The sequence below is a fragment of the Uloborus diversus genome, chromosome 9 (genome assembly GCF_026930045.1).
Source record: "Uloborus diversus isolate 005 chromosome 9, Udiv.v.3.1, whole genome shotgun sequence".
Lineage (NCBI taxonomy): Eukaryota > Metazoa > Arthropoda > Arachnida > Araneae > Uloboridae > Uloborus > Uloborus diversus.
This window is the reverse complement of record NC_072739.1, coordinates 148,904,879-148,927,767: the sequence shown is the minus strand read 5'-3', so window position 1 is coordinate 148,927,767 and position 22,889 is coordinate 148,904,879. Positions and strand designations below refer to the sequence as shown.

The window sequence follows — 22,889 nt, the reverse complement described above, 5'->3', positions numbered from 1 at the left end:
TCTGAATATTGTAAAAATTCATGTTAACGGCTGTACAGTGTAAAACTTGATTAAATCTTCCGTGTTCACTAATGAAACATTTTTTCTGAAATTTTTGCTTGAAATGGTAAAATATGAAAAATATTTAGTCACATACTTATTTAGTTAAAAATATGAATGTTTGTTTATGTTTTAAAATCAGAAATATTTACCTGTAGAGTCTAGCACAAAAACGAAAGAAAAAAGTGTTAAATATATTGACTGCAATTTTCTTTTTTAAAAAAATAAGTTTTGTTATTATGTTCATATTAATAGTTCTATACTATAGAACTATAATACTAACAGAAGTTACATTCGGTTTAATGCTCAATATTGTATGATATAAACAACCTTTCTAAGTAAAATTACCTGTTTTAAAGAGCTTATCTTACTGGTGTCATTTTAATAAAAACTTTATGAAATATTAGCTTTAATCATGGCCCCCACTAAATACGCTTACGAGCCTTGACAATTTTTGACTTTTCTGTGTTAAACCGATGCAGCTCATGCATCCACCAGTCATAATCAATGTTTCAAAGTTTGTTTATATTTTTGATTGGATGTCGCCCATTTTGACCGCACGAGACGCCACTGGGAACCCCTGCATCCACCAATCAATGGCAAAGTAATGGAAACAGGGGTGCTCTTTGTTGCCATGGATTTCAGCGATTGCCACAGCCTATAAGAATTAAGTGGGGCCATGCTTTAATAGCAACATTATATACTAAAATATTGGCAACATTAAAATTTGTTTTGGTATAAGTGTGATGGTTTAGTTTTGCATAATGGGCAGATACTAACAAAACAAAGTTTTATATAGATTTTGTTTGTGTGTGCAGACATGAAGGAACTAGGGAAATAGCTATTTCCTCCAGATCTTTGTTTTTAATTCAAAAAGAATATGCATTTAAACATTTTAAGTAATTAAAAACGTAAATTTGTTTCAAAATTTACTACACTGACTTTCCTATGCAGCCATAAAAAAGAATTGAATTCTTTCTTTCTTTGAATTCTTTGTTTACTTCAAACTCAATTCATGATACAATTTTTCAGCTTTACACTTCTAAATATCTGAATTATGAAATGTAATTTGTTTGTTTTAAAAATATGAGATTTAGTAAAAGATTTCAACTGATAAAAGTTAAGAGATTTTATCTGTATTAATTAAAGCTTAAAGTGGTATTAAACAACAATAAATTTTTTTCTTTTCATATAGAAACATTTTATCAAGTTTAGAAATAGGAATAAGAAGATTTATTCCTAGATTGCCTCTTCCTTCAGTTTATACAGATTCTACTTCCCGAACTATTGTGCTAAAAAAGTTTTTGTCTTCAGTTTTAAATTATGAGGTTAGTACTTTTTTCTTCAATTGTTTTCAAAACTTCTGTTTGACAAAAGTACTTTTATACAAAATAAAGAGGTTGTTTGTTCAAAGCATGAACAATGAAATAAACTTGAATTGTTTATGTAAAATAATGCAAAGAACAAAAAAATTAAAATAATTAATTTCCGAAATACTTCTATAAAATATGTTGCTCTTGGCGAGAAAATGAGAGTATCTACTCAAGTTTCATTTTTTGGTTTTTGCTTGTTTTTCTTTTTCTTTCTTTCTTTTTTTTTCATTTATGTCTCCTATTTTATTTTAGTTCCACCACATAAACATGCTAATATAGTTTCTGCTGAAAGTAAAGCATTTTTTACCTTCAAATTTTAGTACTTTACTAGCTGCGTGCCCGGCGTTGCACGGGCTACTTAAAAAATGAAAGCGATGTCCAATTGATGTCAGGGGTCTGTCCAGGATTTTTCACAGGGTCCGTTTTTTGTGAAAAATAAAATAATTTTGTGAAAAATCAATTATTTTTGTGAAAAATCAAATAATTAAAAAAAAAATTTTTTTTCTTGTAAAAACGAAAGCTTAGACTCTTGAGATGGTGGAAACTGCATCATTGACACTTAAAGTTGAGTGTTTTCTCTCTTTTCTGTTGAGAATATCATTCTTGAGTGTTTTTCTAGTATTTGAAGAGAGGGGGGAGGCATCGCTCCCTGGGATATGGGCACCCCTCAAGTATCAATATTTATCTACCATTCTACATCATGTTAAATTATACTATAAATGTTTTTTGTATAGTATTTAAAATAACTGTAAGAAAAAAAATTAGGCAGGGGTTCAGCATTTAACTTTTTAACCCAAGACACTGTTTAAGAGCACAGAGTTTCGTTCACAAAAATAAAAAAGTATTTTATTTGTTTACCTCTTAACTAAGCATACTAAACATCGAAAATTCGAAAAATCAGATTTCCACAGCGGATACAAAGAGATTGCAATCCTCAAAGTGAAGGAATTAAAAGTATAAAAACGGCTTGTAAAATAAATATTTTTGATAAAATTACTTTTGAATTGCATTTTAGAGTCCTATGATAAACATATCATTAATATCTGGACACAGTTGAAACAAAAATAGATAAATAAAATAAAAAATAAACCATCGATTCAGCCTTTTAATTATTGACTCATAAAAGAAAATGGAATTCCCCTTTAAAAACTTGAAATAAGCTTTGTTACAAAAATAAAGAGACTTTTCATTTATTTGCATCCTAATAAAGCGAAGTTAGCTTGAAAAAAAGAATGAAATATGATTCTCATATCGGATGTAAAAAGATTGCGTTTTTCAAAATGTAGACACCTATAGAAAAAAATAACGGTAAATAAAAGTTTATTTAAAGTTAATTATCCTTTTTAGTATCGAAAAACCAAACCCATATAACTTTCTCCCAAAATAAGAGTTTAACATCACACCACCAGACACTAAGTGGCAATAAGTTTAAATTTTGTAACCCTATCTGAAGCGATCACATCCGCCCCACCCATACTATCCTTTGCAGTTCTAAATACATTTCGCTGTATATTATTGATGATTAAATCATGAGTGGGGAGAAAAGTGCTTACTACGCCTATTCAGAGAATGTTGACGCTTTTCCAAAGAAGTTTACAACAACACCGCTGCATAAAATAAACAAGCAAAATTATAAACCAAACTGACTTTCAGCTGTTAATTTCTTTCAAAGAAACCAACAACAGGCATTATATTTATTTGGCGGTAGTAATTATTTATGGCTTGCAGGAGCATCACAAGAGTGCCGATTTTTTTTTTCCTTTTGCAAAATTAGCTGATTTTGTATAAGTTGATTCCTCTAATTTAACTTTAAATATGCTGTATTATTTTAATTTGAGATTTGCTCTTTCAATAAACAATTTGTGAAAGATCCGTTTTTGTTTACCAGAATTTTGTGAAGGGTCCGTTTTGGTTGATCGGATTTTTGTGAAAGGTCCGTTTTGGTTGATCGGATTTTTGTGAAAGGTCCGTTTTGGTTGATCGGATTTTTGTGAAGGGTCCGTTAACGGACCCAAATTTGCTCTGCCCAGACCCTTGGATGTTTTTGTATTACTCTGGCATCAGTTTCAAAAGCGCTAAGGAGTAAATAAACACGCGTAATGCAAGGTTTGCAAACACCAGTAGAGCATATTTTTGGCAAAAATCTCTTTAAAGTTAATCATAGTTATCAATAATGCAAGTTATGAGTATTTTCAATTAGCACAAAAGATGAAAATATATGCATTATCAATTATAATCTGTGCTCACTTTAAACTGAATTAAATCTGATAGACTATACGTAAAACATTTGTATGTACAATTACGATCAGCTTTTTACATAAAATGACACATACTTTTTGGTTGCTTACGTGAAACTAAAGCACCAAGACTTAATAAATACCAATAAGCATTAATTTAATACCAAGTCATCAGATTCGAATTAAGCTGTAGTTAAAATCCTTAAAAACAATATTTTTGTTCAACTCTGTTTCACAAATCCAAACAATCTTAATTTAACATGTTCTTTTAACAATACAAACTATATTTCAAAAATAGAAACAGGAAGGAAAAAGAGAGTTATTACAATTCGAAAACTCACAGATGTGACGGGAAAAAGTCCAACAAAATAAACTTAATTAGTTGCACATCCTAAATGTACCAAAATATGAGGCCGGTGAATTATAAACTTACACTACAATCAATAAACATAGCTAAAGAAACAACTTTCATATGTTGAAAGGAGTTAAGAACGTTGAATGTTAAAAAAAAAAATCACAGACGATAAAATAAAGGCTATATCCGAATAGAGCAACCAATTTTAAACTAATTTAAAATTAAATTCTAGATGGAAACGTTGTTTTAAGATTTGGACAGCAGCCAAAAAAATCTCTTTTAAAACAATTATTAGAATTTTACTTGCTCACGCAAATTCAAAATGGCAACAGAAAAGAAATAAAATTCCCGAATAACGTTATGTTAATTAGCGTTTTAATTAATATCTCCGCTAATTAAAGTCGCACAATTACGAGATTGGTCCTATTGTTTTCTTTGGGAAATTTCGAATTGATCGGTATCTCGTTTGACTCCCGATTCGCAGCGGTTCTCGAGAAGATAGATCTTCAGACAGACAGACAGACAGATGCGAACAGATTTTAATATTATAGTGGATGGATTGGTGTTTGTGGGGAATCAAAAACTCTTTTCTTAAAGTATCTTTAAAAATAATTTTTGTTGATACTGACATTGACATGCCCACTGCCATGCATAAGTTTAAGTTTTATCGAATTTTAACTTTGTTTTTGGTAACATTGTTTTCACTGGTAAATTAATTCATTAAAACAAAACTACTATTTTTTCGTTACTACATTTTGTGCTTTTTATTTATTTTTAAACTCATTTGTTCTAAGGTAAAGTTGAATTTTGTTTACCCTTCTCTCTGCCTTGTTTGTTTTGGTCTCCCCCCCCCCCTTGCCTCAAAGTTGGAGTGAAGATGACTCTAACTTTTTTAAATTTCTGACACATCTTTGATATTATATGCCTAATAAACCAAAAAAACAAAAACAAAAACCTGCAAGAAAGGTATAAATATTTTTAAGTTAAACTGTAAAACACACAAAAGTATAATTACTGATGTTAAAAAAGCACAAATTCATAAAACATTGAAAACAATTGTTTTGTGGTTCAAGGAACTTCTTTTCCAATGCAAAAGATGCAGTGCCAGCTCGTGGGAGGTGCCAAAGGGGGCCTAGGCCCGCTCACTTTTTTTTAGACAATAGTTTGAAACTTTATTTTGTTTATTTATTTTTTTTCGTGCGTACATGCTTGAAATTAAAAAAAAAAAAAGAGATTGTACCATATTTTCCAGTTAAAAAAGTGTAATATTAATGAGGTGTGGATCATACGCTGTCGCAAATTATCTGTGTGCGTGTGTGTGTGTGTGTTTTTTTTCCTCAGCACCAATGCATCGAACCTCAGTATTTACTGCAGGATTCACAGAGACCGTTATCCAGCCTCTATGTTGTTTATTTTACATAGCTTGAATGTTCTTCTTACCCGATTCAGGCTCTGTAAAATATACAACATACAGTACAGGATGCTGCAAGGGAGGCGTACTGCAGTGCCTGAAAGCATGCTGGACATATTTTTTGATTTTTTGTGATATATTTTGTAGCTTTTCCTTAGCTAATTAATTATATTTTATTTTTGAAAGTTGGGGAGGGGGGGGGGGGTGTACCATCCTGCCGGCAATCATGGACATAAACATGAGATTAATATATTTCTTGATTTCCTTAGTAGTTGAAGTATTTTGTAGCTTGTCCTGTGTTTAAAATGAATTTAATTTTATTTATTTAACACAAATAATTATTTTTAAAAAGTTTAAATATTTAAAAAAATATTTGAGAAAAAATCTTTAATTTTTTTTTAAACCGGGGAAGGGTGGGTTTTGGGAGGAGAGGGTGAGTGGACCCATGATCTGGCCCCCTCACTTTTTCAAGGCACAAGCTGCCACTGAAAAGATATAAGGCTATGGACTTTTATTGGGTTTTTGATTTTGTCAAATGTCTTTGCTCCTCTAAACTCATATTGCACCCTTCAAGTAAAGTGGCACAACTCAAAATTTTGGAAAAATGTGCTAACTATTGATTTGAAATCTAAATATAATGTTCTTTCTGACCACAAAACTCGCACAAAGTTAACTTATGTGAGTTAACGTTAACTTTACGGTGAGTGGTGGTATAAAAACAATATAATCAATAGGGACAAATCATGAAAATTTCATAATTTAGGAGAAAAGTTTTTGAACTTATGGAACACATTATTAATTTAGACAACAAAAACTAACCAGTAAACATCACAGCATAATGGTTTGAGCATTTTGTAATATTTAACCCGTTCAAGACGGCAGTTCGCAGAAGATAGTGCTCCCTCAGGACAACAGCTGTTACACGCGGACTGTGCGCACAGGCCGGGGCAATTTCTCTCGCTAAGCCTAATACGCAATTTCGGAAAGTATGCATACATAATAATGGATAAAATGTATACTTTAAGCAGAAATGAAACCATTTTTTAATATATGATAAAATATATCAAAATTTCAATCATAACAAAAAATTGGATGAAAATAATTAATATTTAACAATAAAAATGCAAAATATTTTGTTTTTTTACAATAACTAAAAATACCAAAATTAAACAATATATTTTCTACAAAACGGGAAAAATATTTGTGCTTCATATTATGAAATACTTGAAGAATATTGTAACAATTAATATTTTAAAGCTGCATGAAAAATTTCAAAGCACAGATAAATGCGCATTGAGCATTTTACATTCATACGTAGTGTTAGGTCTTTTATTCTGCTTTGAGCAAATTACACATCTCCGTCTAAGTTCTTTGCCTTCTTTTTCAGTGTGTGATTTTCGAAACTAACTACTGTATGAAGAACTCCAACAAAAATAATTTATAGTTTCAATGTGACCCAAAAGATCCATAAATGGATCACTAAAACCCCTTGCTAGAATATCTCCCCTGTAATCCTTTTATAAATGGAACCGAAACTAGAAAGAGCCACTTCAAAATAAGTATACGTTTCCCTTTTCACTTGCGAGCACATGTTTATATTTTCTTTCACGAAATCCAATAAATTACAGACCCTTGACAGACCCCATTCTTACATCAGACAGAGAAATACTAAAGAGCAATCATTTGAACTGAACATGGATAAGTAACGCCATCTAATAGTAAACATTTCGTTCCAAATCCAAAACGCAGAATAGCGTTGTTAGGCCGGCTGCGTACTACTTACCGTAATGCAGGAATGCGTTTTTCGTCTCTGAAGAACCACCTAGCGCTGACGCAAAGACGCGTCGTTCATCCTGAATGGGTTAAGGCTAAACCACTTAAAACTGCTATTGAGTAAAACCTTGATTTTTTTCCAATGCTGTTTTTTTGAGTTGTGCCACGTTCCTTGCCAGGGTGCTGTATGTTTTTTGCATTGAAAAAAGGGCCTTGTAACCCAAAACACATATCTGCAAATTTGCTTTCTAAACATTGTTAGTTTCAATTTTGATTTGCGAATTATTCTTCTCTAAATTCACCTTGATAGTTCATTGATGTTTAAAATTTTACCTCGACAGCAATCTGAAGTACAAGTACAACATTATGCACTAGCTCGATGGGAAGATTACACTTCATCCAGCATTACTCCTTCAGGTCCCATCTATCAAGATTATCTTATGTACAGGCACAAGTTTGTTGATGAGAATAAGACAACACCATGGCAACCAGGATATTTCCTTTTGAAGTACATCTTCCATTAATATTTTAAAGTTATTTTGTTTTTATGCTACTTGTTATGCAAGAAAATATAACATTTTAGATGAATAATATTTAAAATTATTTTCTGGAACCCACATTGTGTGATAGCATTGTGAGTGGTAACTTTCAATTCCCTCAAAATATGCAGAAATAAACTAATAGTTCTGCTAGTTTTACAACTCTAGTATGATTTTAAATTTATTAGCACAGGTTTTTTTTTCCAATGGTGAACAAAATTTCATTAAATTTGTTTAAATAAAGTAAATATTTTTCTTCGAAGTAATTTGATTTTCTTCATCATTTGTTTCGTTTTCATCACATTTAAGTCCTTTAAGTTATTCTCTTTGGCACATTATTATGATTGAATTATGTAAAGGAAGAAATACTTTACCTTGCCCTAATCTTAATTTAATCTAATTTAATCCATATGATTAAATTGCCTTAAAATACTTCAACCATAGTACCTTAATTTATTTTTGGCCCCATTTGCAAAAAAAAAAAAAAAACGACGAAAGCATTTATGTGATATTATATTATTTAAAGCTCAACTTTTGAAAATGCTGAGCTATAAATATAGTAAAACCCCTCCTAACGTACACCCCTCAAGTGCGGACACCCCTCTTATGCGGACAGTTTTCAATTCCCCTATTCCAATGCAAATAACTGTATTAAACCCCTTACCTGCGAGCACACCTCTATTGTGAACAAAAAAATTTGTCCCGTTAGTGTTCGCATTAGAGGGGTTTTACTGCACATGAATTTTCTGCATAATAGATAACTACTTGAATATGTTGACTCATTAGAATGCAGTAAAAATTCTGTAACTATGCCATTTTAAATGTTAGTCTGAGAATTGAAGCACTGAATGTAAATAAGCAGATAGCAAAAGTCACTAGAATCCATACAAATCTTCATTTCTTTTTGAAAATTGGTAAGATAAGAGTAAGGGAGAACTTTGAGAAATGGGACAGCTGCATTTATATGCCGAAATAAAGTGTCTAAAATTATTTCTAGTAGACATAGATGCAATAGTCTAAAGCTGCTATATCTACTGAACTAGCTAAAAATAATTTTTTGCATTTTACTTGAGCATGTCATTGCAACTGTCCCGTTCCTACTGTTTTCCCTTATCGAAAAAAAAAATAATACCACATACGGGTCATTCCATGTCAAGTGATCCAAAATTTGGGAAATTTTTTCCCTCACCCTTTTGTATTTCTTTGAAATTTGGCTCATCGATTGTACCCTTTGAGGTAATCAAAAGTCCAAATTTTTAGATTTTTATCTCTATTATTTTTTTATTTATGACACTTTGATTTTTCGAAAAACCCGCTTTTTTTCATGGATGCTTGAACATAAAATGGACGATAACTCAGCATCAAATATAGATAGAAAGATTTGGTAAAAAGCATTTTAAAGTACATTAGTTGCTGTTTAATGGGATATGCAACATGACTAATTTCAAAAAAAATTTAATTTTTAAAAAATGAAATTTAAATTTTAAATTTAAATTTCTGAGAAAAGGTATAATGAATTTTTTTAAAAAAATTCTCAAAAATTTGTGTGTATTTTATTTTCATTTGTGCAAAGTTTCAAGTTGGGATCTCAATGGGATCATATTTTTATGAATTTTTAAATAAAATTTGACTTATGAAATAATGACATTTTTCAGATTCCAACTAGTTAAATATGGGGTTCTCTCACTGGGGATGGTCTAGTAAGTAGTAATTGATCATAACTATGCTTGAAATGAGCTGACGTGAATTTGTAAATTGGCAAGCACCCCCCCCCCCCCCCCGCACCACCACTTTTATTTATTTATTTATTTTTTTTTTTCAAAACTATTTTCAAAATGTAAAAAATAAATAAATGAATAAAAAACCAAAATGAATAGTAAACTTATTAAAAATTGGTAAATATTCTTCTTTAAAGTAAGAAAAAGACCCCTTCCAACGGGCCACCACTTTTATTATTTTTTTCCAAAACTATTTTTAAAATGTAAAAAATAAATAAATAAATAGAATAAAACAAAATGAATAGAAAACATAATAAAAGTTGGTAAATGTTCTTCTTTAAAGCAAGACAAAGTACATTACCCCCCCCCCCCCCCTCACATTCACTCACACATACAATTAACACTATACTAGTATCACGCTTCACCTGATGCTTTTTTTTTCAGACCAAGTGTTTCTTTTTCAGTCCGAACTTCACAAAGTGTACTTGATTATTTCACTATCTGATAAGGAAAGTTATGATTCATTTCGTCCCTTACCTCTGCACCAACTTTTAAATTTGGATGGAGGAAAGAAATAGTTTTCCCCAAGATCACAGCAAAATAGGAGTGTTTCCCCCCGTGTTGTTTCATTCTTTTTACACCAAACTAAAAATAAATCTAAGTATCAGGTCATATGTCTGTCCACATAAAACTCTTTCAACAACATTTGGAGTGCAGCTGTTTTTTCTTTTCTTTAATGCTAGTTTTCTTTTAATTTCACTTGTAAACGAGTGCAATGCAGCGAGATCTATTTATACATATATTAAAAGCAGTTATATATCAAACAAATTTTGCTAATTTGAGCATAACCTTCCATGTTGTTATGTTTCATTCCAGATTGCCCCCCTCCCCCTACCGTCTCACTTTCCGAAAGAAAAAAAAGCTGCAAATGAGTTCAGTTTTTCTGACTTTTATTTTTTATGACCCCCCCCCCCCATTTATAAGCTTTAGTCACTACTGATGTTTAGCAGCGTGCGTCCCAGTTTATTATGGTTGTAACTCTTACGTGCCGGCTTTTTTTTAAATACAGTTTTGAAAAAAAAAAAAAAAAAAGATAAAAAGTGGTTGTGTGGCGGAGGGGGGGGGGGGGGTACTAATCTACAAAGTCATGTCAGTTCATTTCAAGCATAGTCATGATCAATTACTACTTACTAGACCATCCCCAGTAAAAGAACCCCATATTTAACTAGTTAGAATCTGAAAAATGTCATTATTTCATAAGTCAAATTTTATTTAAAAATTCATAAAAATATGATCCCATTGAGATCCCAACTTGAAAATTTGCACAAATAAAGATAAAATACACACAAATTTTTGAGAATTTTTTAAAAAAAAATTCATTATACCTTTTTTGAGAAATATAAATTTAAAATTTAAATTTCATTTTTTTAAAATTAAATTTTTTTTGAAATTAGTCATGTTGCATATCCCATTAAACAGCAACTAATGTACTTTAAAATGCTTTTTACCAAATCTTTCTATCTATATTTGGTGCTGAGTTATCGTCCATTTTATGTTCAAGCATCCATGAAAAAAAGCGGGTTTTTTGAAAAATCAAAGTGTCATAAATAAAAAAATAATAGAGATAAAAATCTAAAAATTTGGACTTTTGATTACCTCAAAGGGTACAATCGATGAGCCAAATTTCAAAGAAATACAAAAAGGTGAGGGAAAAAACTTTGGATCACTTGACATGGAATGACCCATACCTCATTTTTTACAGTGCAATGCTGTTTCACCTTCAAAAAAACTATTATTGAACAATTATTTTTCAATTTTCAATAAATATTTTTTTAAATACAGTGGAACCCCCGACTTTACATTGTCCGTTTCATATGTTATCCCCCTTCCTACGTCATTTTCTGCTGGTCTCTGAAAAGAGCTATATACTGATAATGTTAAAATATTCTGGATTTTACGTTACACTTTTTCAGAAAATTCACTTCATACGTTTTTCTATTAACAGACGAAAATAATTTTTCATTTACAAGACTAACGCAAACTTTTTTTTAGATTTTTATTTTTTCAAAACGAATTTGTTTTGTAGTTGTTTGAAGCTGCTCTAGCATTCTTTTTGTTCTGTCTAATTGTTCTTTGTTTGTGAGAGGGATTTCCTCTGGTTGTCCAATTATCCTTCATGTCAATTGAGGACTGGACTTGCTGGCACTCTTCTTGAAAATTTTCCAGGAATTGGTCATGCATGTATCGTCTCATCACATTACGAATCCTTTAAATGTTGATGGAGACAAAGAGGAAATATTCGAGGGTGTCTCCACAGCCGATCAAGCAAATCTAAGCATAAAACTCTAAAACTATTTTTACTTCTAAATGTGAACTAGAAGGAAATTTGAAAATAAAAATTTCAATACAGATCATGCTATAAATGAAATTGTATTAAAAAGAAAAAATCAAGTAAATATTACATTTTCCCTTTTATTTCATTGGATAGGGGTCAATTTTTAAACAATAGGGTTACATTTTCAACACAGCCCCGAGTTTACGTTTTTCTTCTTGGAACATTTTTCCTGTCACTGTTCCAATAGAAAACGTTATATCAGGGTACAGGGTTGATTAGTTTAAATTTGGTTCATTTGTTTTGAATTTTAGTCTTTAATCGTAAATTACTGAAAAAGTGGCAAATACGCTCATTCTTATATTCCTATTCATTTTTCACAGTTAAGTTGAAGATTATAATTTTATATGTTATTTTTTGTTCAGAGAATTTTAATTGTTAAAATACTTCTATTTTATTTAGGGCTGGTGTACTATATTGCATGGAAGATGAAAAAAGCAAACCTTCATTTTTTATTCAGATGTGGTAAGAATACAACAGTTAATTTTCTTAAACTTTTTTTTCTTCTTGTTTTGAAGTATTAAAGATAAAGATTCTAATTTCTATCAATTTTCAGTACACCTCATTGTCAAGGCTGTCGAAGAATACATCTTTTAAATCGTCCCAATGCTTTTGAAATCATTCGGTCCAACAGTTATTCATTGCAGTTGGCTGCTGCTGATTCTTATGAAGCATCAAAATGGTTGCAATGCTTCTTAGAAACTGTATCACTGGCTGGGCATGTAAGTAGCTTGAGTTTTGTTTGTTCCAATTCATATTGCATTGTATAATTTCCTGTATTTTTCCCTAGTGAATATTTCAATGTGTTTTATGATATTTACAATCTTGACAGATTGGGTAAAATCAGGGTTGCAAATTGCTCCGCAAAAATAACGAAACTCCACAGCTACGCAAAGAAGATATTTTGCTCCGCATTTCCCATTTGGTTTTAATTCTGACCAGGCTTACCAAAGATTTTAATAATATAAAATTTGTTTTTATTATATTTTGCTAGTTTATTATGACAGGCCTATAAATATGGAAATTAAACCCTTATACTCAAAGCATGACATAGTGTTTAAAGTTATAGGGTTAAAATGGTTAAAAAGTTATTAATTTAAAATTAATTATTCTTATGCTAGTGCTTAAAATGATTATAAAAGCTCAAAAACAATTTTAGTTAAGAGATTTTTTTATTGATTTTTATATGAAATACCGAGCTGTTTTACAAAATTTCAAAATGCTCCTCAAAATCACCGCAGATGCTCCTCTAATTGTTTTTCTAAGGATGGCAACCCTGGTAAAACTAAAATCAAAAGTTTTATTTTCAATGTTTCTTTAACAACGAATTTAAAAAAAATTGAAATTCAATTTTCTAAAATCCTATTATATCAAAACCATACAATATTGACTTCATCTTTAAAACTGTTTAGTATCGAATCTGTGATATAATCGCAAATTTTGTTCTGTGTAATATCGAAACAGTGTTGTACAAGCACTGTGTTATATGCATATATTGCATCAACACTCTATTAGATTAAGTGGCATACCATTATCCTTAATGGTAATTTCTCGTTTTTTTTTCTTTTCAAAAATACAAACAATTGGAAAATCTGGACTTTCTGTGGTCCCAATTAGTTCAGATTTTTGACATTCTACAGTAGTTAAATACTTTGCTTTTGCAATAAATGAATAAATAAATAAATATGTCTTGCGAAAAAAATTTCATTCCTGGTGTCATATAGCGTAAACACACACTGTAAATTTTTTAGAGTAGGTTAAGTATTCAAGTTTTTCTCTTATCTGATACTGAATCATTTATTCACTTTTAAGTGTGAATCATATTATTTGATTTCTTTATTTTTGACTTTAAATTTTTGTGAAACAAAAAGGTCGATAAAATGTATAGAACATTCTTTTGCTCTCTTACACTAATTACTTTTTTCTTCCTTTAGTTTATTGACACAGAAAAGAATGTTCAGAAAGCCAGCTGTATCCTTTTTTCAAATGATACAATTATAATAGCTCAGGAAATCTACCGCAAATGCACATTTAGACTCCTTGGAAAAGCCAAACTTTCAGATTTAGTTACAGTGTTTGTAGATCCTCTTGCAGACACTTGCTTGATGCTGGTAAGTTAGATGTTTAACTTTCCATATCTATCTTTTTCTTCGGTTGTTAATTAATTTTTGTCTGCTTTTTCATAAACCATGAATACATAATATTTTTAAAAAGGTTTTATGTAAATTTTAAAAGCACACAGGAGCAAAAAATTAAACAAATAAAATAATAATAATAATTCGCGATAGGAATTCAGTGAGTTTTTTTAGTAAGAAAAAAGCGTTGCAATGTTTCTTTCCAAAGTTTTTAGGCAGGAACTCCCCCCCCCCAAGGGCGATGGCACACTCCTCAAATGCTGTGGAGTACCCTACCCTAGAATGAGGGCCCCCCTTAAATAAGATAAAATACCATGCTAAATTACCCCTCCCCCTACAAGCTTCAATGGCGCAATATGCACCATGCCCCCCCCCCCCTTGTTGGGCACCCCTGCTTCACTGTGCTTTCGTGCCTCCTTTCAGGCAACTCTAGATGCACCCTGCCCTCTTTTTCTGCATTTTTCAATGCCCTCACCTTACCTCTACAAAATTTATCAACACTTGATCAGGAAAACAAATTTTTTTTGCTCAAAAGTTAAGAATTCACTCCAGCATTTCTTTAAAATGTAACGCTTTCATTCCATTTGTTCTCTAGAATGGGTATGGAAAGATTGTATTGCAAAACTTTTTGCTTTTTTACTACTGAATTCTTTTGAGAAAATACCCTTTTAATTGAAGGAGTGCCCTTTTATTTGGAATCTCCCTGCCTTTTTTTAAATCTAGGGGAGACACTTAGTTATGAATATATTTAGTGTAATTTCAATTTAAAAACATTACATTAAGCATAAAAAGTGAAACGAAATTCTTAAAAATATTGAAATTGAAAATTAGGTTGTAAAAAAGTTATGAGATTAATTGCAGCTTGTTGAAAGAAATATTTCTATGCTTCATGCTCTTTCCTTTTCAGGAATTTGAAATAGCTGAGGCTACGAAAAGTTGCGGTGAATGGATCATTTACTTTGAATCAGTACTTGAAAAGGAAAAGTTTATGGATGTCATTCGCCAACGGTGGAGTGAAATTTTTCAGGTATGGTTTTCTTTTTATCTCCAATTTTTAAATTTATAAGTTAGATGGTTTTTATGACTTTTTCTTCTAAAAACCTAGCTGTACCACCAGGGCCTGATTAATGCACAACTCGCCTGGGCCTGGAGCCCCATCTTCCTAAGGGGTCTAAAATTACTTGAAGAATTATGCATAGCATTACAACTATATGAAAAATACATGTATTTCCACATAGTATAAAATGAAGTCTCCAACAGAGTGTCTGTGTGTTTGAACTCGCAAAACTCGAGAACTACCCGGCGGATTTTGCTGAAATTTTCACAGTTTGTTCCTTTAAGTCCTGAGAAGGTTTGCAGACCAGTTCAAAAACAATTCGGTGAATAGTTCTTTTTTTATTCCAATTTGGACCCAATTTTCACATAAATTCCCGAATATGGGAATGAAAAATTACTTGCAAATAGTAATATTATATATCATTGGAAAGGGAAGAATTTTCTGCAATTTGTTCCAATACTCTAACTTAATTGCGGCGGGAGTTTTTACGTTTTTAGCTCGAATTTTTTTAGGCTTTGCTGAAATTTAGGCATTACTTTCTTCATTAAATCCATCAATAAAAAGTGAAGGAATTGACCCCAGTTTTCTTTTTGACAGCATTGGAAAGAGTTACTTTTTTTACTCGATCTAACTCGACCTAAGGTCGAAAGTTTAACCCTTTACCTCCATTAGAAAAAAGTTACAAGCGAATTAAATGAAGTTCAAAAATCTGTTCTCTATTCAAGTTTTTAACCATTTTATTTTGCGTTTCCACGGTAACGCTTTTTGAATCCATTGGTTATGAATCTTTCTCATTTTCAATTCTTAAACTTATTTTGTGTTCCCATGGTTACGCCTTTTAAATCCATCTTTCTCATTTTATTTTAATTTCGTAAAAGTATTTTAGTATCTGTCGTCATTGTTTGGCGAGAAAATTTTGCATGATGGTTTTTTTTTCTTTTATTTAATCCTGGTTATTGAAGATACCTCACTCGACGCAATGGTTTTTTTCAAGGTTGACCGGGCAATGCAGCTAGTTTTAAAAATAATAATAAAATAATGACTTGTTAATTGGAAATAAGCTTCCTTAAAGGAGAGTTTTTATTAATTTTGCCAGCAGCAAATTTGCCATATCTCAATTATGAGGGGACTCAAGAAGATTCATAATGCACATCATAAATGTTTTGCATAGTAGATAGACTCAAATGACCCCAAAAATGCATCCGATCGGCCATAAGGGCAGTTCTCAAAAGGTGGGAGCAAACACAGACCTCAACTTTGAAGCTTCAACATAAAATAACTTTCATTTTAATGAACTCAAAACTTTTTGAGTTAAATTATAAAACTGTATAGAGACAAGAATTGGCATAAATTACGGAAAAAATGCTCTTCAAATACCCTTAAAAAAATATTTTCTTTGGTAAAAGGCACAATTTTGGACATTCAAAACGTTAACGGAGCAAATATACCATCAAAAAAAATTCTTTTTTAATTATTTCTATACGTTTCAAAAAAAAAAATTAAGGGTATGAATCACAAACTGAATCATTTTTTGATAATTTTTTCCAAAAATTAAAAAAGTAAAGACATATTATTTATTTTGTAAACGATTTTGAAAAAAAAAAGTTTGATTTATGTCTAAAAGTTACGATTTGGACAATGCTATTATTTGAAAACTAAATGTATGATTAATATGTTTTAAAGGTATTTTTCGATCCTCAAAATCAATTTTTAATTATTTTAAAGTGTTTGCGTATGTTTTTATGCAGTATCTTTGAAGCAAAATCATTTTTCTTAAACATATATGTGAGATGTCCAAATTGCGTTACAATCTAGACGCTGATAATTGTGTCCATTTATTCATTATTATAAATGGTCTTCTGTCTTGTAACTTTAATAAGAAAAGGCTATTATAATGTTAGTTTCTTTATCCATTGGTATTTTGCACAATTAATACGTTATGCATTGAACATTACATAAATAACAATAGAAACAAGTTTCAATCGTAACAAACGCATTTAAGTTAACAAAACGGTGGCAGCTCATAACTGCAACATTTCGAGCATGAATATCTGTCATTTTGCTGATAAATTGGATAAAATGTTTTCAAATTACGACAACAAATCGATATCTAAACAGCAATTATTTAATAAATAATTCTATGTTATAATATTTAAATATTTCTCTCTTCGCACAAAAATCGCGAAGCAAACCCGGATTGACGACAACTCACAGCGTACGATAAGCAAAGGGTTACCAGCGGGGATTCCGGTTTTCATCAACAGCGTCCGTTTTGGCAGCTTTATCACCTGCACTGGCATAATGGATGGGTTTTTTTTTTTTCGATTCTACGAAACCATAACAAAATTTTATTATTTAAAAATTAGTATATAAAGTTATTCAAGTACTCTTTAAATCCTCTACTTTTCATTGCAGAATTTAAAAATAGATAAAATTTTCATTGGAAAAGTTCAAAAACTGAAACTTACATTATGATGATGTCCAAAATCTGTTACCTACAGACCAATCATTAAATTTGCTATTTATTAATTTTTGTAAACACCTGCTATCTTTTTATGTTTGTATATTATGTTCTAGGTATATAGGCATATACTATGCAATAAAAAAAAATTGATGTCAAATTTCAAAATTTTGAAAATTTCTCAGAATTAACTTTTTTGTTCCCACTTTTTGAGAACTACCCATAAACCTGTAAATCAACCACTTTTATTCCGCTATAGAGTCTTTAGGGACCCTCCAAATCATTGTGGGCCCAAGGCATCCCTTTGAGTTAGTCGGGCCCTGTGTACCATGAAATAAATATAGAAGATAAAAAAGTACTAATTAAATACAGTCGACTCTGAATAACTCGAAATCCCGCCAGGCCGGCTAAAACTTTTGAGTTATTGGAAGTTTGAGCTATGGCTAGTTCCCACAGCCTTCTCAAGAGTTTGTGGAATCGATGAAAACTTCCAGATAAAGGAATATTCAAGTTATAAGATTTCGAGTTATGAAGAGTTAATTGTGAAATTTAAATAGACAGTTTTAACCTTTAAATGATGCATGTTTCCGTTTGACAACATAACCAAGTTTGGTCTTCTAAAACACCATAAGAAAAGTTAAAGATTAGTTTGCAAACTACTGAGAATCCTATAACATCACTTGATCCTTTGTAGATTGCAGCATTATAGTTGATGGAAAATAAACATAGATTATTTTTTTCATAAACTGCTGCATGTTTGTTTTATTTAATTTTGTAAGCATTGGAATGCTTTCTTAATGTCTCTTAATGTTTCAGTGACGAATAAAGAAGTTACTACTATTTCAACAATAAGCTATTTTATGGCTATCAATGTTTTAGAATGTTTAACTGTGAAGCATTTTTCCTTTTTTTTTTTTTTCACTTAGAGTGCGATAATGATTCACTTAAAATAAAATGTTTAAGTATCTTTACTTATTACTTACTGTACAATCACTTATTTTTGCAAGCCATATTTTTTGAGGAAATCAGTGATTTGGCGTGCTGAAAATTTTGTAAATTTTTATGAACAGGATCGGCATTTTATTCTAGGTGGAGAGTTGAAATATTACATAAGACTTAAATATTCGTTATTATGACGGGCTTGCAAATATAAAAGCTTTTACAGTAACTTTTGTTTTCATTGTTTCCTAATTACTTTTTCTTTCTTTTTTTGCTTTCTTTCCTATACCAAAACGAGCTGATGTGTGCATCATATGACTTCCTTTTACTCCAATTTAATGTCATTTCCCTATTATTGGCAATTTTAATATGATTCAATTGTTTACTCTCTAAATATCACCAACAGTGGACAAATTGAAACCAAATTTTAAAAAAACGGCCAAATTTCTCTCCAAGTTAGCGACAAAACTTGGAGACCAAAAGACTGGCGATATATCGCCAAGTGTCCGACAAATTATAACACCACTTGAGTTTACATCGAAATTCACAATGATTCCCCCCCAAAAAGCGGCAAAAGACCCCCTTAGGAACAGCCGAATGCAACCAAAAGGGAAGGTGCACAACTAGACACCACTAGGAGTCTATGTACCAAATTTCAACTTTCTAGGACATACCGTTTTTGAGTTATGCGAGATGCATACGCACATACATACGTACATACGGACGTCACGAGAAAATTCGTTGTAATTAACTCAGGGGTCGTCAAAAGGGATATTTCGGGTGTCTGTACGTTCCTAGGCATATATCCACGTGTGATCGGGTCAAAAAAACTCAACATTCATTCGGGGGTGAGAAAAATGGAAATTAAGACCGATTTTTGAGTGAAATTTTTTTTGCGATTACAATACTTCCTTTTTTGTAAAAGGAAGTAAAAAGAAAATTATTGTTGCCAATTCATCTAAGAAAAACTCTTTTGAAACCTTGTTAAAAACAAAAAACAAATAAGTAAATAATGAATTAATATTAAAACAAAACAAAACTACAAGGTGTTCAATAACTGCTGTGTACTCATTCTTCAGTTAGAGCACCCTACCTATCTTTTTCATGTTTAAATCTAAGATTAAAAAACCTAAAATTGATAGCATTGACATTTCAGACTTTTAGTTGGTGGATTTGTTTAATTAATTTTCGCATAGCATTAAATTTCATGATTAGTATTAAGTACGATATTTTCAATTTGCTTCTTCTTTATAGGTTTCTCTTAGTGTAGAGGTTATTAAAGATTTATTTTTGCTGAAGAAATGCCGTTTGATTGCAGAGGATTGGAAAGCAGACAAATCCCATTTTCGTGATTATTGTTCTGATGATTAACTGCTGTATTTAAAGTGTACTTGATGGCTTTTTAATGTACCAAAGACTGTGTGATATTCTTATACCTATAAACTATGCATTGTGTTACTCTGGAGAGCGTTTCCTAATATTAGACATGTCTAAATCATTTACTGGGGTAGCTTATAAAGTAGCAAATTCAAAGCAGCTTACTATAAAAAATTAATTATGTTATAATGCTTATAGTATTATATTTAAACTATTTTAAACTTCATATATTCAGAGCTTTATCTGTTTTTGCTCATTTTCCTCAGTAAGTGATGTTTGTGTTAATTTAAAATACCTAACCACAGTTGTTTCTTTTTTTTTAGAATGTGTATCTAAGGCTTATATATTTGTGATGCTTACTTTTAATGTCCGTTTTTCAAAGTTTCTTTTGTAATTATATCATATATTTCATTTGTGTTTTAATTTTTGTTACTACTTGTAATTTTAGATTTGTTTTTTTGAATTTTTGTACATAATATTTGGCTGGTTTTCCCAAAAATTTCAATGTTTTTCAAAAACATAGCTTTTTTCTTCTAGATTTCATTTCTTTGTTTTCTCCTGTTTTACAGTTCAGAATTTACCAATGGGTTAATTAGCAAACGTTGCTTTCTTATAGATATAACAATTATTAAAAATTGTACTTGATTATTTAAATGACATTTTTTGTGTATTTCAGACTATTTAAACAGTTAATCCACTTTCAAATACTAAATGAAATCAATCTGGATAATGCATTTGTAAAATTTTTGCATTTAAAATAATAATGATAAAGGTGTCGTACAAAATGTACTCGGTTTTTGCTTGATATACAGCCAATTTATTGAAAGAATCAGTATCAATGAAGTCAAAAAATTTTTGATTGAAAAAACAAACAAAAACAAATAGGGATTTTTGAAGATAGCAAATTATAACAGAACCCTTGTCTGCTTTATGCTGCACACATAAAGGCGGGGGGAGTCTGTGAAGAGTGCTTAAAACTGTTTTTTAGTAAATTTTGTAAACTTTTTCTTTTTTTGGTTAAAAAAAATCTTAAATCAAGAAAACGGGTATCTTTTACCATATTTAATGAATTTTTTCAACAAAAAGAAACCATTCATGACTCAGAGAAGTCTAATTTTATAAAAAAAACTGTAATATATTGATACATATTTACATTTTTATTTCATCTCCATTAATTAAATTATTTTTTCATATAATTCAAACATAATTTCAATTATAAAATTTTTAGCTTCATATCTTTCTGGAGCCCATGGTAAAATTTAAGATTGAACTTAATTTAAAATATGAGAACAGGCTTAATGTCCATTTTGCTATTTCAATGAGTGTAAAATTCTTCCCATGCTTGTTTTTATTTTAAAAAGTAGAACTGACATTTGTTAACTTGGTACTCAGCCAAGTACTCAGAATTCTGCTGCTTGCAAAAGTGCAAGTCTGCAGCAATAATAATTCTAACTCAAGACTTAGGTATTCTATGAATTTGAGTCAAGCACTGAAGTACATTTGTCACAACTTGTAAGCTTTGCAGAAACTTTATTTTTCATGCAAAAATTTCATCTGTGCATTGTCTACACTGGTTTTACTCAGCATTTGATTCTTGCATAAAATTTCCCTGCCTTTATTTATATTTTCAATTTATTTTTTTCACCTGTCTGAATTATAAAAATATTCTTTTTTTATTTGAATATTTTTTTTGAAATTGTATGTTAAAGAATATTAATTAGTATGTGATAAAATTTTGCATCTAAAAATTGCTTTGCAATTAGCAGTTTTCTTTAACTTTTAAATAATAAAAATTAAATTGTTCTGAATGTGTGAACTTGTACATATAAAATGGAAAAATTCCTAAATTATTTTCCTATTTCAGTTTATCAGATGAATTAAAATCTTGAGCGCTAAATTTTTGTAATTAAAAGTTCTGATAAAATATACATACATTATATTCTTTAATTATTCAAAAATCTTTAGTAAAAGGCTACTTGATATAATTTCATCTTGCATAATTTAAAAAAGTTTTTTTTTTTTCATTTCTTATGATTCTTTGTTTTATTTTTCCAATGTTGAGATTGTTATTATTTTTAATAAAAGTTTATAATACACATATGTATGTGTAAATATATAGATGTATATAAAAACTTTTTTTTCTTTAAAAAATTGATTGAAAATGAAATTTTTTTTGAAATGATTGAGCTTTATCAAATGTATTAATTAAAAATACTGAAAGCAGTGCATGCCTTTTTGTGATTTTTTTTTTTTTTTTTGCAACTTTATATAATCAATGCCTTACTACAAATATTTTTTCTGTTATTGGTTTTATTAAGTTTTATTTTTGGTTAAAAATTAGTTCGCTTTTCTTATTTCTTGCTCCAGTGCCTTTGAAAAACTGTAAATACTATGCATAGTATTCTTTCTATGACTCTGCGTCAGAAAGACAAACTTTTTTGTTTGATTGTTGTGTTAGTAAATTAGTTACAATAAATCTTCTAATAGTTAGAAGCCTTTGTTCAGAGAAGAATTTATTATGTTTATTCGTTAAGAGATACACGTATTATTCATGTGTATAGAATAACATATCTGAAGCTGTAGTCTCTTGATATCAAAATTCTTCAATTAAGATACTGCAATATATAGTCTTTTGAATTGTTGAAAAAATGCACAAATGTTCATCACAATTCACAATGGATACATGCATTTTTGATTAGATTAATTGAATATGTAAAATTTTTTTGTTTTTCAATGCTATCAAAAGGTGTTCATGTTTTGTTTAGATTTTAAATATTGTGTTCGGAAAGTAATTTTGTTTCCCCCCCCCCCCCCGACAGAATTTCATTGTATTTTTTCACAACAAACTGGCGCCGTATAATCATTATGTATTTTCAAAGCTTATGTAGCAAAGCTTACTTGTGAAAAAGTTTATTTGAATCGATGCACTACTTTTTGGTTGCCGACCTTTCAAATATGAAGAGTGAAAGCAGAATATTCAGCATATTTTATTTTTTGCCGTCGAAAAGGTAAAACATCTGTTCAAGAAATAAAACAATAGCTGATGTACATGGAGATGATATATTGACAGTAGGCCAGTACCA

The 22,889-nt window shown here is 30.3% G+C and overlaps 1 protein-coding gene across 1 annotated transcript in view; it reads left to right on the top strand.

Annotated features, from left to right (window-relative positions):
• Positions 1-20,944, top strand: part of LOC129229881 (pleckstrin homology domain-containing family M member 2-like) — a 45,758-nt gene extending 24,814 nt beyond the window's left edge. The window contains exons 10-16 of the mRNA XM_054864260.1: positions 1,235-1,367; positions 7,530-7,696; positions 12,240-12,302; positions 12,394-12,559; positions 13,772-13,948; positions 14,880-14,999; positions 19,684-20,944. Coding sequence (XP_054720235.1) covers positions 1,235-1,367; positions 7,530-7,696; positions 12,240-12,302; positions 12,394-12,559; positions 13,772-13,948; positions 14,880-14,999; positions 19,684-19,800 — 943 coding nt within the window. The 3' untranslated portion in view covers positions 19,801-20,944. The remainder of the gene's footprint in view (positions 1-1,234; positions 1,368-7,529; positions 7,697-12,239; positions 12,303-12,393; positions 12,560-13,771; positions 13,949-14,879; positions 15,000-19,683) is intronic.
• Positions 20,945-22,889: the final 1,945 nt, after the last annotated feature.